The sequence below is a fragment of the Cyprinodon variegatus genome, unplaced genomic scaffold (genome assembly GCF_000732505.1).
Source record: "Cyprinodon variegatus isolate N-32 unplaced genomic scaffold, C_variegatus-1.0 Scaffold310, whole genome shotgun sequence".
Lineage (NCBI taxonomy): Eukaryota > Metazoa > Chordata > Actinopteri > Cyprinodontiformes > Cyprinodontidae > Cyprinodon > Cyprinodon variegatus.
In genome coordinates, this window is record NW_015150763.1 from 192,391 (window position 1) to 207,158 (window position 14,768).

The 14,768-nt window shown below is 36.2% G+C and overlaps 1 protein-coding gene across 1 annotated transcript in view; it reads left to right on the forward strand.

Moving 5' to 3' along the window:
- Positions 1-14,768, forward strand: part of tmc8 (transmembrane channel like 8) — a 21,149-nt gene continuing 6,381 nt past the window's right edge. The window contains exons 1-12 of the mRNA XM_015384306.1: positions 1-270; positions 1,884-2,112; positions 3,107-3,255; positions 3,350-3,481; positions 3,569-3,621; positions 3,760-3,899; positions 6,038-6,185; positions 6,529-6,693; positions 6,781-6,932; positions 7,018-7,096; positions 12,134-12,237; positions 12,411-12,597. Of these exons, the coding sequence (XP_015239792.1) occupies positions 228-270; positions 1,884-2,112; positions 3,107-3,255; positions 3,350-3,481; positions 3,569-3,621; positions 3,760-3,899; positions 6,038-6,185; positions 6,529-6,693; positions 6,781-6,932; positions 7,018-7,096; positions 12,134-12,237; positions 12,411-12,597 (1,581 nt within the window). The 5' untranslated portion in view covers positions 1-227. The remainder of the gene's footprint in view (positions 271-1,883; positions 2,113-3,106; positions 3,256-3,349; positions 3,482-3,568; positions 3,622-3,759; positions 3,900-6,037; positions 6,186-6,528; positions 6,694-6,780; positions 6,933-7,017; positions 7,097-12,133; positions 12,238-12,410; positions 12,598-14,768) is intronic.

The following is a 14,768-nucleotide window of genomic DNA, read 5'->3' on the forward strand; positions in this document are numbered from 1 at the left end:
AGAAGAAAATGTCCAACAGCGTCAAGCAGAAGTGGTCCGCCACTGCATGGCCTCTGATGTGTGATGCCAGGTGTTAGGCAGGGTATTTTGGTGCAGCACTCGGAAGTGACTCTTCCCCTTTTCATAACTTTAAGTTGCAGCTCAAGTGGAGAGGGCATCGATATGTGTTACATATGAAGACAGAAGACGAACAACTCAGTTAATAAAAGAGGAAGCGCAGGAAGAAAATGGAGGACCACAAAACGGTGCAGTTCATGAGACTCTTGTCAGGTATTGAAAATCCCAATTACTAATTTTTCAACTCCCTGTATTTCAAAGTTAGAGTTCAATTTGTTTATTTACAGGAACCTTGTATCTTCTATAAATGCATGTCAGGAAAGCAGAAATATTGACTCACAGCCCTAATTTAGAGTAAACCTGTCTTTTTTTTAATGAATAAAAAGGTATGCTTTTTGATCTCCATAAGCTGATTAATCCGTGTTAACACGACTTACCTCCAAATGGGGACTTTTAATTAATTACCCATAGTATGTTTTTATCATTAAGGGAACATTTTAGATGACTTTTTTTCTTCTTTTTTTTCCCAAACTTCAGCTTGTGGACAGAGAGAGACTGGCATTAGAACTCGTTTACAGAGAAGTTTGCTGTTTATTTAGTGAATAAAGAGCGGTCAGCAACTTAGCACAGCATCTCATATTATTAGACTCCCAGCACCTTGCTCAACGTCCAGATGTGTGTTTGCCGATTGTTTTCTCACGGATTGGTACTTTCCATCACACACAACTTTGTCCACTTTGGAACACTTGTGCATTCATTTAACATGAAAACTGAGGGCTGTTTTTTTGTTTTATTTATTTGTAAGTAGTCTGTAAACATTAAAGAGGTGGATAATTCAGATAACATTTCTGTGCCATTTCTGGGGAAACTCTGAAATATAAGCCACAGCATATTTTGGTTGTTTTCTGTTTTGGGGAATAATTAAACATATTTCAGTGCATTTGATTATTTTTTAGGTTTACAACATTACAACCACATGGTATAATACATTTTTAAACAATCGATGTAATGAATCAACACACAGATGATCCATGGATGTGGAGAAAATGGACAGAGACATCATACTGTACCTATGCTTGGTTCAATAATCTGTAGGATCTCCTTTTGCTTGAATTAAATCTGCCTTGTTTTTCTTTTTCCACTCCCCTCTCAACTCCAGCCTTATGTATGGAGAAGCATTCGTGCAACATGATACTACCACCACCATGTTTGCTGGTGTACTGTTTTCACCACACATGCTGATTTTTATGAAGGTCTAAAAATCAAACGTTGGTCTAATCTGAACGGCACCCTTACCTCCACACCTTTAAGAACGGGACTTTAAATGACTTTTGATACATAGATATGTTTTAACAGTTTATTTGTAAAGTGCACTGCTACTACAGTAGCTTTACTTTCAATGTATTTTCTTACCTGTGCTGTGAATCTCTGCCCTGCAATGCACTTTGATCAGTTTAGCGTCTTTCTTTTTGTGATTGTATTCTTACCATTTTTAGGTGAAATAATGTTTTAAGTGAATAAACAAGACTCTCCAAGATGTGCAAAGTTTAATATATTATTTCATGACACAGCACTGTTTTCATATTCTCCTTCCACCTCACAATCATGGTCGTCTTCGTGTTGGTCTTCATAGAACATGACTGAAAAGTATGCAGAGGTTTTGGTTTTAATGTAAAGTATTTGGAAGGGGTTCCAGAGGATATTTCATTATTTAAATAACTTTATATTTCCAACATGACATAAAGGAAAAGGAGTCCTTATCGGTTTAAAAAACAGTGAAGTCAAGGAACATATGTTGTGCTGATTCCATTTTACTCTCCCAACAGAAGACAGCATTGGATCTACCTTGTCCTCAGACTCATGTGAGTACTATCAGACCGAGATATATGACCTGCTGCCCAGTGTCCAGGCTGTACGGTCCCTGCATGGCGGCTATGATACACAGGAAAGCCATGGTGGTCCAGAGCCTGAGGAGTCAAGAGGACCAAGAGATAAGATGTCTCAACATCCCCTCAGGAACCTGGCCATGTCTATGCACGGAAAGAGAGATGCAAGGTGGGAAATTTTATAAAATATAAAAATATTTAATATTTGTCTTATATCTAAGCAAAAAAAAAAAAAAACTAAAGAAGAATAAACTCTCCTAAATGTGGATCTTCTATGTAAAATATTTCGCAAAAACAGGGGTCAGGATTGACAGGTTTTTTTGACCAATTATATCAATTGTTTGTATATATGGAAAGAAAGACAGAAAGAAACAAACAAACAACAAAAAATAAGAAATATCTGATAGAGTGTTTTGAAGTAAAAGAAAGTTATTATTTTTTGGAAAATATATAATCACTGGTACATCAGAGATGCAAAACTTATCTGAATCTGTTTTTTTTTGTTTTTTCGTCACTGTGATGGATGAGATCTGGAAATTGCCCTTATGAAAAGTTTGGGAAAAAAACCCGTAGACCCTTTAGCTCCCTGTAGACAGTTTGACTTGGATCATAGATTTGGGGTTTGGCTTTAATGTCTTGGCTGATGACCTGTGATCTTGCTTCAGCATTTTTACATGTTGACATTCATTTTCTGAAAATGTACCATGTCCTCCTTATGCAAAACAGTCACGCCATATGTAGCTGCCAATTTGCCGAGTTTTAATGATGCTATCATGCTTGCAAAGTTCCTCCTTTTACCTCCATGTGTTATGATGGCCAGTACGGTTAAACACCTTAGCTTTACTATAATACAATTATAAACACAATGTAGTCAAAACTTTCTGTCTTTGTACTTTAAAGCATCTGCAGGTTTTATGATGCTTTTTAGATATCTATGTTCTAGTCTAACTTATGGTTGTTATTTATGGATCATAACTGAAAGAACAAGAATCCAGAGACAAGCTGCTGAAACTCATCTTTAGGCTCAGTTGTTTAAATCTAACCAGCTTTAATCTCTTTAGTAAAACCATACATTTTTTAAACCTTAATTTGTGTCTGTTTAGATCTTGATTAATGACACTTTGAGTGTGTGAATAATAATATATGTATTTGCTGCTGTTTAGGGAAAGGAGGAAAATGCAGATCAGTAATAATGGTTTTATAAAGTCATGGAGTCGGAGCCAGAGCATCAACCGGAAGAGGATCCAAGCTCAGGTGCGAGAGATGGGGTTCAGCCTGTTGCCATGGCGACACATACTCCTCAAGATTCAAGGTAACACAGAAGAACAGAAATGTTTCTGCGTTCAAAGCCGTAGACAACTTTCATAATTTCAACTATAATTCCATTTCTTTTTCTTGTTTCTCAGCGAGGTTTGGGGTCGGAGTCAAGTCCTACTTTGTTTTCCTCAGATATCTGATCTGCCTGAATCTGCTACACTGTGCTCTAATCGGAGGCTTCATTCTGGGGCCCACAGCATTTTATGGCAGAAACAGGACTGGTGTGTTCAATCTAACAACAAAAAGTATTACATTTAATTGAAATCCAATTGAGCTACGTGTAAAGGAAAATCTCTTCTGTTTTACAGAATCGTTGAGGTTTAACAAAAATGACTCAGTGTTAGATTTCTTCCTGGGATCGGTAGGAGTTTATATTCATTTTATCAGTAATAGTTGTCTGTATGCATGAAGCAAAGCTACGGTTTGTTCAAAATGCAACAACACAGATTTGTTCTAAAACAATACTTGGCATAAGATGGATAAATCTTCTTTTAAACAGGGATTTCTTGATCGTTCTCCTGTTTTCATTGGTTTTTACACCCCTGGCTCTCTGGATCTAAGCTGCCTGAACACTCCCCTGCTGTACCTTGCCGGGATCCTCAGCATCTTTGCCTTTAGTCTCATCATAGCGGCCCGCAGGTTAGTGATCAACTCCAATACACCATAAGAGATTAGTCATCCTCTGTTTACAAGGGATCACAAAAGTGTATCTGTCAATCAAAAATGCAGTTGTTTAATCTAGCAGAAATGGGACTCTGAAAATTCAGATCATCTAAATAGTCTCACTGTTCAAAAGTATTACACAGGAGAAGATAGCAAAAAAAAAAAAAAAAATGCAAAAACACTGCAAAATCAATCTTAACATGAGTACAAAAATTCTTAAACCAGGTGTGTTTACCATTGGTTTGAGCAGGTAAATAATATGATCTGCCAATGGACTGAGTATGTTGAGTCTTAAAGTAATATAATTATATATTTTTCACTTGAAATAAGAGATTACAGTTGCTTTGTGTTGTTTTAAATGTAAATCGTCTTGTTCCATTGTCTCCCACCTGCTCAATCAAGAAAAAATGCAACCAATTTAAGAAAAATGAATTTACCTAGATTTTAATGTTTTGGAGTGTAATGCTGCTGAGAGGAGGCAGTCATCAATAATAATTTGACAAAATATAGGAGAACAGCAAGACAAGTAAGACATTTATCCCAAAAAAAAAATCCCCAAAAGAACAGGAACCAGAGAGAGAAGCTGAGAAGATAATAAGGCTTCCTACAGTAAAGATGCTGCAAGAATAATGGAACACTGAATAGTTGTGTTTTATATGACGTGGCAAAAATCTCCAGTGTGTCCCTTCTTGCTTGACTAAAGGGCAGTAATAAAGACAGAAGTCTTCCTTCCAAATAAAATATCCATTGTTGGATTATTTTAAACCAATTAAGTAAATGTATTATCTGAGAGCCTACAGTGCCAGAAGTTTCTGTGTGGCAAGAAAACAATAGTACACTTGAGTTAGGCCCCTTTCCCACTGGCTTCCTAACATGTTGCTCTCCATCTTCTGTATTTCTGTCACGCTGGTGACATCATCAACACCAACCATAGTGTTGGACCTAGTTAGACCCAGCTATTTTTGCCAGTGGGAAGGGAGCCAAATGCGGATTGTCAGCAGGTCAACCCATGTTTGAAAAACACGCTTTGGTATTTTCAGTGGGAAAGGGGCTGTGACAATTTGGCTTAAAGGTGGAAATATCATGCTTTGGGTTATATCTCTTTAGATAGAACTAAAGAACAAGGCAAGGAAGCCATTTTCAAAGACTTGTTAGTTTGACCCAAGACCTTCAATGTTCTTCAAGAAAGCTGCCAATAATGGAATGAGCATACATCAAAATCAACATAATAATGTCCTCAACAGAAGGTTTATTTTTCAAAATCTTGTTTATCCAAGTAAAGAATGCACAAGTACAACAACTATATACAAATAACAAATATGCCAGGTGGTATGCCACAATAAGTAATTATATATTAAGGGGAAAGAAATAACAAAATGATAAACATGTGCTGAGGAGTGTCAGATATATATATATTCTACTAAACATGTATTCTACAACATGAAGAATTTTGAGTTGGGAACAGATTGATATGTTGTGCTTTTTTGCCTTTTGGTGAGTGGAGGATCAAATATTTCACATATTACAAAAATATTTCTTAAGTTCAATTAAATAATCATTAAAGTCAGCCTTTTTCTTTAGACATTTTAAATTATGCAAGTAAAATTTGGCTAATTATAATTCAGAGATTGATAAGGAAAATTTTGGGATACATTTTACTTTGCAACTGAAAACCAAAGAGAATTTTTTTTCCCATAGAAGTTGAAAATCTTTTAAAATAGTTACAAAGGTGTTGCCAGAAAGTCTTAGAAAGATTACTTAGATAGTCTTGGGCAGGATAGATCCTGTGAATTGCTTTGTATGAAACTTCCTTCACCTTGTAAGTGAGGAGAAAGTGATTAGGTAACAGCCAAGTACGTTTCCAGGACACATCAGTTGAAGAGAGGAAATTAATTGTTTTCAAATGTCTAATTTTTCCCAGGTTGAGTGGTCAAACATTGTCAGGCGGAGCTTCTTTGTTTATCATTTGTCTGCAAAGAATATATGCAGCTTTGAAGGTTGTGAAGTTACCTGTAATGGCGTCATTTTACCACATCATAGAAACGTTTTAGATATTTATTTTTTCCAGGGTGTGAATACTTTTTAGACCCATTACATCTGCTCTGCTGTTACAGAACAACTGTTGGCTATAAGCACACCTGGATGCTTGAGAAGCGTACTAGTGTGAATGTAAGCTTTAAGATCTTCTGTGGCTGGGACTTTAACATCCAGGATCCAGCAGCTGCAATGCTCAAGCACAGCTTCATTAGAAACGATCTCAAGGTGAGAAAGATACTCTATACCTGAAGATTGCAGCTTAGTTTTCTGCCATATTGGATCATGAGTTTGTTACAGTAGATGGCCTAACCAAATGTATCTGGGGCAATGAAACAGTATAATAAAACATTAGTTTTTTCTTGAAAAAAAAAAAAGAAGCTAAAAATGCAGGCAAAATTAGGTAAAATGATCTATAGGTCCCTTAAGATATTGTACAATAAGCAGAAAAGATAGACATGAGTATTATTTTGAAGAATGTATTATCACATATATAAAAAATGATTTAAATTGTTTGGATTATGTCCATTTAGTTTGCTAAAAATGCTGTGTTGTAAAATCTGTCTCTCAGCTTTTTCTGGAGGAGCAGAGCTTCTCCTTGAGGAAAGCTCAGAGGACTCTTGGGCAAAAGGTGCGTCTCTACCTGCTTAGGTTCATCCTAAACCTGGTTGTTTTATCACTGCTCGGTGGAGCTTTTTACCTCATCTACTTTTCCACAATGCTATCACTCACTGAGGTAAGGTGTGGGCCTGAAGTTTGGTTTTTTTTCCAGTGCAAACATGATTAATTATTCATTTGTTTCATTTGTGACTGTTTTCCTTAGAGTTCAGACGGATGGTTTCTTAACCTGGTCCTTCAGTATCTTTCACCCATAACCATCACTTTTGTGAACCTAATCCTCCCTCACATGTTCCGTAAGGTCTCGTCTTTTGAGGACTATTCTTTAACTGTTCAAGTAAATGCAACACTTGTGAGGTATGAAGCAGAAGAAGACGTTTAGCTTCTGCAGATTACACACAAATAAGCATTACTGATAGAACTTAATCTGTGTTTTACTCAGGAGCATCTTCTTGAAGCTGGCTTCCCTTGGAATTTATTTGTTTTTCGTCTTCAAAACGCGACAAACACAGCAAGAAAAAGTAAGTGAGAGGAATTATAGCACTTTATTTTTATTTAAGATCTTTAAATGTTGCTATCATGAGGTGATTTCACCCAAGTTCCAGGTTCCTATCCATCTGAAAAAGTAGACATTATTTTCCAATGTCAGTCTAATAAAAAAAGTTTTAATTGTCTGTTCTTTATTCCTGCTCATGTCTTTGTCTTTAAAGGCACACCGTTTAACTTTTGGCCACTACGGGCACTATACCTGTAACTGCCAGTATTTTGCTTCTACTAAACATCGACAATAATAAAAAAGATATAGGACTGTATACTAGGAGCAAAATGTTAATTACCATTCTAATAATAATGTTGAGAAAAGAGAATCGGTTTTACATCCAGCTTCTTCTTTCAGTCTGCGCCAACGAACAAACTGCTTTCTAAGATCGACTGCTTTTTCCTCGCTCATGATGCCTTTCACGCTTTCTCTTTTTAGCCTGCTCAGAAGGTTTAAACTTTTTCCTTGCCTCAGCCATGACTAGTAGTCCAACAGGCAAAAATAGTAGAGCTCCATGACTATATAACAGCCTGTGGATATAAAGAGATAAGTTCTTCAGGGTCATTGACGGTCCGTCATCTCCCAACTTACATAGTTGGTATTTCAAGAGGGCAGTATCCGTTCTGCAAATGCGCCATCAGCTCATTTGCGCATGCGCATCCAGATATACATCCTGGTAGTATTGTTAAAAGTACCTAAATTATGTTTTCCCTCCCCCAAAATAGTAAACGTACTAAAATATAATGTTTTAAAGGTTAATAATGTATTTCCTGAGAAAATAAATGCCATTAAATCCTTTCTGTTTTATCACTTGTCTGTACCCGATCTGCACTGGAAATGGGATCCTTCGCTACTTCCGGTGGCTAACTTTTTCAGCTTTGGATTTAAACATAAATCTAGTCTTCTTGAGTTTTATGTTTTTGTTTCTTTTTAACCTCATGCTATATAGTATGTAATGTAAAGAAAGAAACAACTAAAATGCATTTAAACATGGTTTAATCATATTTTGCCAGACTGCTCTGTGCATGTCCGAATTCTACTTATCAACCACAACTGAAAGTCTCAATGACCCTAAAAAGTTTTGGAAAACAATTAAAACTTTGACTGTTGAAAATAACTCACAGACTTTGCCAAATTTTATTGTTCATAACTCAACAAATAAAAAAATTCGAAATGTTAAATTGTTTTAATCAACACTTTATATCCTCCAAACCCTCTAACACAGGGGTGTCAAAGTGGTTCCAGAAAGGGCCGTGTGGCTGCAGGTTTTTTTTTCCAGCCAAGCAATAGCACATCAGACTCATTCATCTCATGAAGTCATCATGTTCATTTTGACTGGAGTCTGGTGTGACATTGCTTGGTTGGAAAGAAAACCTGCAGCCACACAGCCCTTTCTGGAACCACTTTGACAACCCTGCTCTAACATGTCAACCACACGTGTAACAACACCTGCACCAGTTTCTGATGTGTCAAAATTCAGTTTTCAGCCTTTTACGTTGTGTCAAGTCTATAATGCATTGAAATCATTAGATGCTTGAAAATCTCAAGGACCTGACCTAATTGATTCCTACTTTTTAAAAATATCAGCAGATTACATAGCTCAACCCTTGACTTACATTTTTAAATTAAGTCTGAGCACTATGCAAATTCCCAAAATTTGGAAGTCTGCTTTTGTCACTCCACTATTCAAAGGTGGCGATCCAGCAATCTTAAATAGATATAGGCCTATATCAAAGCTCTGCATCCTATCAAAGGTTTTAGAATCTTTAATCAATGAACAGTTGAAAGAATATTTGTACTCTAATAATCTGTTGTGTAAATTTCAGTCAGGTTTTAGAAAAGGTCATAGTACCATCACGACTTTGAAAGTGATTAACGATATCTTGGCAGCTCTTGACAATAAACAGCATTGTGCTGCACTCTTCATTGATTTATCAAAAGCGTTCGACACTGTCAACCACAATTTACTTGAAGAGAGATTGACCAATATTGGACTCTCTAAACAAGCTAATGGATGGTTCAGTAATTATCTGACTGATCGATCCCAATGTCTCAAATCAGATAAAATTAGTTCTAGTACATTGTCACTAACTAAAGTGCCCCAAGGCTCCGTTTTGGGGCCTCTACTATTTACTATCTATGTGCACAATGTTGGCCAGGATCTTATAGACACTAACTACCATTTTTATGCTGATGACATGGTTTTTTACAGTTTTAGAAAAAACCCTAGTGCGTGTGTCTCTACTTTACAAATTGCTTTTAATTCGGTTCAGCACAGGCTTTTAAAACTAGATCTTTCTTTAAATTAAAATAAAACTAAAATGATGTTATTTTCAAAAACAAAGACAAAATTGCAAAATAGCTATCCTCTTATCACCTTGGATGGGTCAGAGATAGAAAGGGTTCAATCTTTTAAATATTTAGGAATTTTAATTGATAAAAGTCTAAATTTTAAATACTCATGTTGAACAATTGATTAAGAAACTCAGACTGAAAATTGGCTTCTTCTTTAGGAATAGGCTTTGTTTCTCTTTTAATTCGAAGAAGAGACTGGTAGTTGCAACGTTTTTACCCATTCTGGACAATAGTGACCCAATCTATATCAATGCCCCAGATCAAGTTCTAAAAATTTTTGACTCAGTTTACCATGCCTCCCTACGATTTATCAGAAATTGTAAGCCTTGCACACACCACTGTGAACTTAACATACATGTGGGCTGGCCAGCATGAGAGACTCGTAGACTCACTCACTGGTATATGATCATTTATGAGGGTATTCTGCGTCTGCTCCCCTCATACCTCTGTGAGTACATTCAACCAAGAGCGGTTGGACTGTATTCTCTACGTTCTCAAGAGTCTTTGCTTCTGTCTGTACTTAGTGTCCGCACTGAAGCTGGAAAGACAGCTTTTCAGTACTCTGCCCCCACAGCATGGAACAATCTTCAGAAAGACTGGACGTTGAAGGATTTGATTCCAATCGGACATTTTAAAACGATTGCTCAAAGGTTTGGAAATGAGATCTATGGTTTGTAACTGTTTTATGAATTTCTAATTATAGATAGATGTAATTTTAAACTGTAATGTAATTTGTAATGTAATCTTTTGCCGCTGTCTTGGCCAGGACTCCCTTGAAAAAGAGATTGTTGATCTCAATGGGACTTTTCCTGGTTAAATAAAGGAATAAAAAAAATAAAAATGTCTGATGATGATGTCAGAAAAGCAGTTTAGCGAAGAAAATGTAAAAAGCTTAAAAATTGTCTCACAAATGTCATGAAACATTTTTACAGATGTTTATTAGTATTCTTTATTGAGTTAAGGATAGAAATAAGTAGTTTTAGTACCACAATTACATTATTTATGGACACCCGGATGTATATCTATTCACACATGCGCAGAACGGATCATACTTCTGGGACGGATTGCATAGTGACAGGCAGCCCCGCTCTTAGTGTCAAGCGCTGTATATTTGCTTGAGGAATCATTTAAAACAACTCATATGTGTCAACTCTTTAGGTCACAAAGTCTGCGGTGTGCCTTTAAATCGTTTCTATTAACCTTTTTGTAATGTAAACTTTTTAAAGAGAAAATTACAATTTACCACATTATCTCACATGTTATAATGATTCCTTGTATTTCCCTTTTTCTGTGCATGTTCATTTTTTTCTTTCCTCCGGCCTGTATAGATTCAATAAATACAACCAAGCCACTGTAGAAAAGTCTTTAGAAATAAAATTAGGGATCTGATGGCTGAATCTTAGAAAAAAATCTCAGATTTCTACCCAAACCCACTGTTGGGGAAAAAAGTCTGCGATTTAAACTTTATTTTCACATACACTACCGTTTAAGTGTTTTGGGTCACATTGAAATGTCCTTATTTTTTAAGGAAAAGCACTGTACATGTGCTAATGTGATAAACGACTATTCTAGCTGCAAATGTCTGGTTTTTGGTGCAATATCTACATAGGTGTATAGAGGCCCATTTCCAGCAACTATCACTCCAGCGTTCTAATGGTACAATGTGTTTGCTCATTGGCTCAGAAGACTAATTGATGATTAGAAAACCCTTGTGCAATCATGTTCACACATTTCAAAACAGTTTAGCTCATTACAGAAGCTACAAAACTGACCTTCCTTTGAGCAGATTGAGTTTCTGGAACATCACATTTGTGGGGTCAAATAAACGCTAAAATGGCCAGAAAAAGAGAAATTTTATCGGAAACACGACAGTCTATTCTTGTTCTTAGAAATGAAGGCTATTCCATGCGAGAAATTGCTAAGAATTTTAAGATTTCCTACAACGGTGTGTACTACTCCCTTCAGAGGACAGCACAAACAGGCTACTGCAGGTACTATTTAATGAAGATGCCAGTTGGGGACCTGTGAGGCGTCTGTTTCTCAAACCAGAGACTCTAATGTACTTATCTTCTTGTTCAGTTGTGCAACGTGGCCTCCCACTTCTTTTTCTACTCTGGTTAGAGCCTGTTTGTGCTGTCCTCTGAAGGGAGTAGTGTATTTCTTTAAAGTTAAGACTAGTTTAAAGTTATCTTCATTGAAATGTACAGTGCTTTTCCTTAAAAACTAAGGACATTTCAATTTGACCCCAAACTTTTGAACGGTAGTGTATTTAATCAAGTCTGCTGCTTCTGTCTGTTTGATGCACATCTTTTTGAAACTATTTACAGTAATTAAAAAAGCACTTATTTCCTCTTTTTTTTTAAGTGTTGCACTTAGCTGCCAGAGCAAACGAGTCAGTCAGAGAAAGGACTTTGTCTGTTTAATTCTGGACCAACTCTGCTCTGACTAAAGTTTTAAATCATGACACAAATTCCTTATACAAATTTCACATAATTGGAGATGCAGTGCACATGAAAGTTAGGATAGACATTTTGCCTGATTAAAGCGTGATAATGGTTCAAGGTTCCTAAAGGGTTTGTATCAACCACATACATTTTTTTATATTAAACATTAGCCGTTTTTGACATGTTTTTTTGTTGTTGTTGTTGTCTGTGTTTCTTTTTAGTCTGGGTGCAGAGAAAACCAGCTTGGCAGAGAAATGTACAAACTGTGTATCTTCAACTTCATCGCCACTTTCTGCAGCACTTTCTTTGTGAACTACCCGAGGAAGTGGGTGTTGTTGAGATAACCACTCTACTTCTTTTTTTGAAGTGTTGTTTTTGAGACCCTTAGTGAAAGATTATACCTGTTTTTTTTATTCTGAATACATTCTATAGCTATAATTATGATACTGTTTTTTATATAAAGTTGGTAAATATGCTTGTGTTCCTGCTATTTCACAGGCTTTTGCAGGAGATGTATCCAACATCCTTGCTTGCACGTCTATTAGGCAAACAGAGATTCCTGATTCCTTTTAATGTGCTGGATCTGGTTTATGTGCAAACTGTATCTTGGGTGGGAGTCTACTACTGCCCTCTGCTGCCGCTGATTGGAGTAGTCACGCTGGTGGCCACATTCTACATCAAAAAGGTTGTACACTGGAACGGAGATCAATGTTCACTCCCACCTGTACTTATGAGCTTTGATGACTTATGTATCCAGGGGAGGATTTAGGAAATTAGGGGCCCTAGGCAAAGACAGGGGCCACTGAACTGAGAAGACAACACATTATACAGATACAGAAATTTTAATACAATGGACAATAATTATTTATTTTACGTTTTGTTCCTCTCTTCTTGTCCCTTTTCTTGTTGTTTTCCTGTCTATGTTTTGCACTAAGCTTACTTTTCATGCTGTCTCAAAACGAATGAAAATATTTTCCTTTCACTAAGCTCACTTAGCTCCTTCCTGTGTTTCCAAAAAAGCGACGGCAAAAGTAAATAACAGTCCTTTTCACTGTAGACAAGACATGATCTGCTTATCTGTTCTCCATTTTTCATTTGGATGAAATAATAGCTGCATGAATCATGACAGTAGACAAAATAAAGGAGAGCAGGAGGCAGGGTTACGAATCTACTTGCTCTGGAGAGCAGAGTTCTGTGCTTTTTATGTTGTCGCCAAAGTCTTCAGTAACAGAAAAAAGTTGCTAGATCAGGCGCTTTTTTGAAATAAAAGTCCCAAAGGGGTCTAAAAAGTCGCTAAATACAGCAACATAAGCGCTAAGTTAGAGACACTTCTCCTTGCACTTTTTGTTTTCAAATTGTTTGCTGCTGTCGGTTTGGACCTTTATAAACATGTGCAGCAAATGGACTGATCCAATTTGGTGGACACAGAAGGGCTTGAGACACACTTAATGTTATAAGGATTCTGATGGCATTTTAGAGAAAGGATTTTTTTCAAAAACATAATTAATGTACACAAAAAGGAAAAGCTGTATCAACCATACATGTAAACAGAGTTTTATGCCCCCCCCAAGAACTTGGGACCATAGGCAACTGCCTAGTATTGCCTAATGTTAATCCCCCCCTGTATGGCTCTATCCCTGTTTGCCAGTTGTGGACCACTTTTAAGTGACCACTGGAGACAGGGAACTGCTCACAGAACATCATCTGAGAAGAGAGGCTGACATAAGGGCTGGTCATTGATGATTTATCATATTTGATCTAATCCTTGTTGTTTCCCTTTATTCGGCTTTTCCAACATGTAAAAAAAAAGTGTTAATTTGCTGCCCAACTCATCCAAACTACTAACATAATTCCATCATTAATAGATATTGAATGATACCACTGTTCTGATTTCTCTCATTATAACTCTTAGTGGTTATAATGTTATGCCTGATTGATGTTTTCTACTATTTCATTAATATTCCTTTTTGAAGTTTTTAAATCTAAAATAATGAGCAGATGGCATGGCAGGTAACTAGATTATAGTCAATATTTTCATTAATATAGAGATGTTATTCATCAATTCAATGAAAATAATTACAACTCAATAAAGATTATATTATTAATGATGATAATGATTAAAAATCAATATTTTTAACCAGTTTTTTATCAGCTCCAAAGCTGCCTGATTAGTTCCATAAAATTAGCAACCAGTTAGTCTTCATTAACATTAGAGAGGGATTTTTAATTCTGTTGCTCTTTTTTTTAAAATTATTTATAGAACATTTCATCATTTTAATCATACAGAGTTTAAGCATTTATAGAGATTTCAAAATGGCAAAATCATAAAGAAAATTAAAAGAAACAATAGAAATGTTTATTAAGTATGAAGTTAAGGTGAACGCTGTTCTTCCTTCCTTCCTTTCTTTCTTTCTTTCTTTCTTTCTTTCTTTCTTTCTTTCTTTCTTTCTTTCTTTCTTTCTTTCTTTCTTACACAAACACACATCGCAATGTCCATTCTCACAAAACATGAATACAAATAGAGCAGCTACGTCATCTGTCAAAACTAAATTAGGGAGATCAGTTCAGTTGTATGTCCACAAGATTCAGGTAATAGTTGCGACGAAGATTGCACACTGATGCCACTGGTGATGCTTTTGGAACAATTCTCAGTCCAAGCACAAAAGTGTAATAAGTCTGAACATTACAGTATCAGTTTATATCAAACCATTTTCGTTTTAGAACTGGAGGTAAATTGAAACATTTCCCTTCAGCAGAAATGCCACAGAACAACCGCTAGGGGTAAATAAGGTATCAATATTAGCCTCACCAGCAGAGAGTTAACATTCATGACTAAAATCTCCATTCATAGTAGTT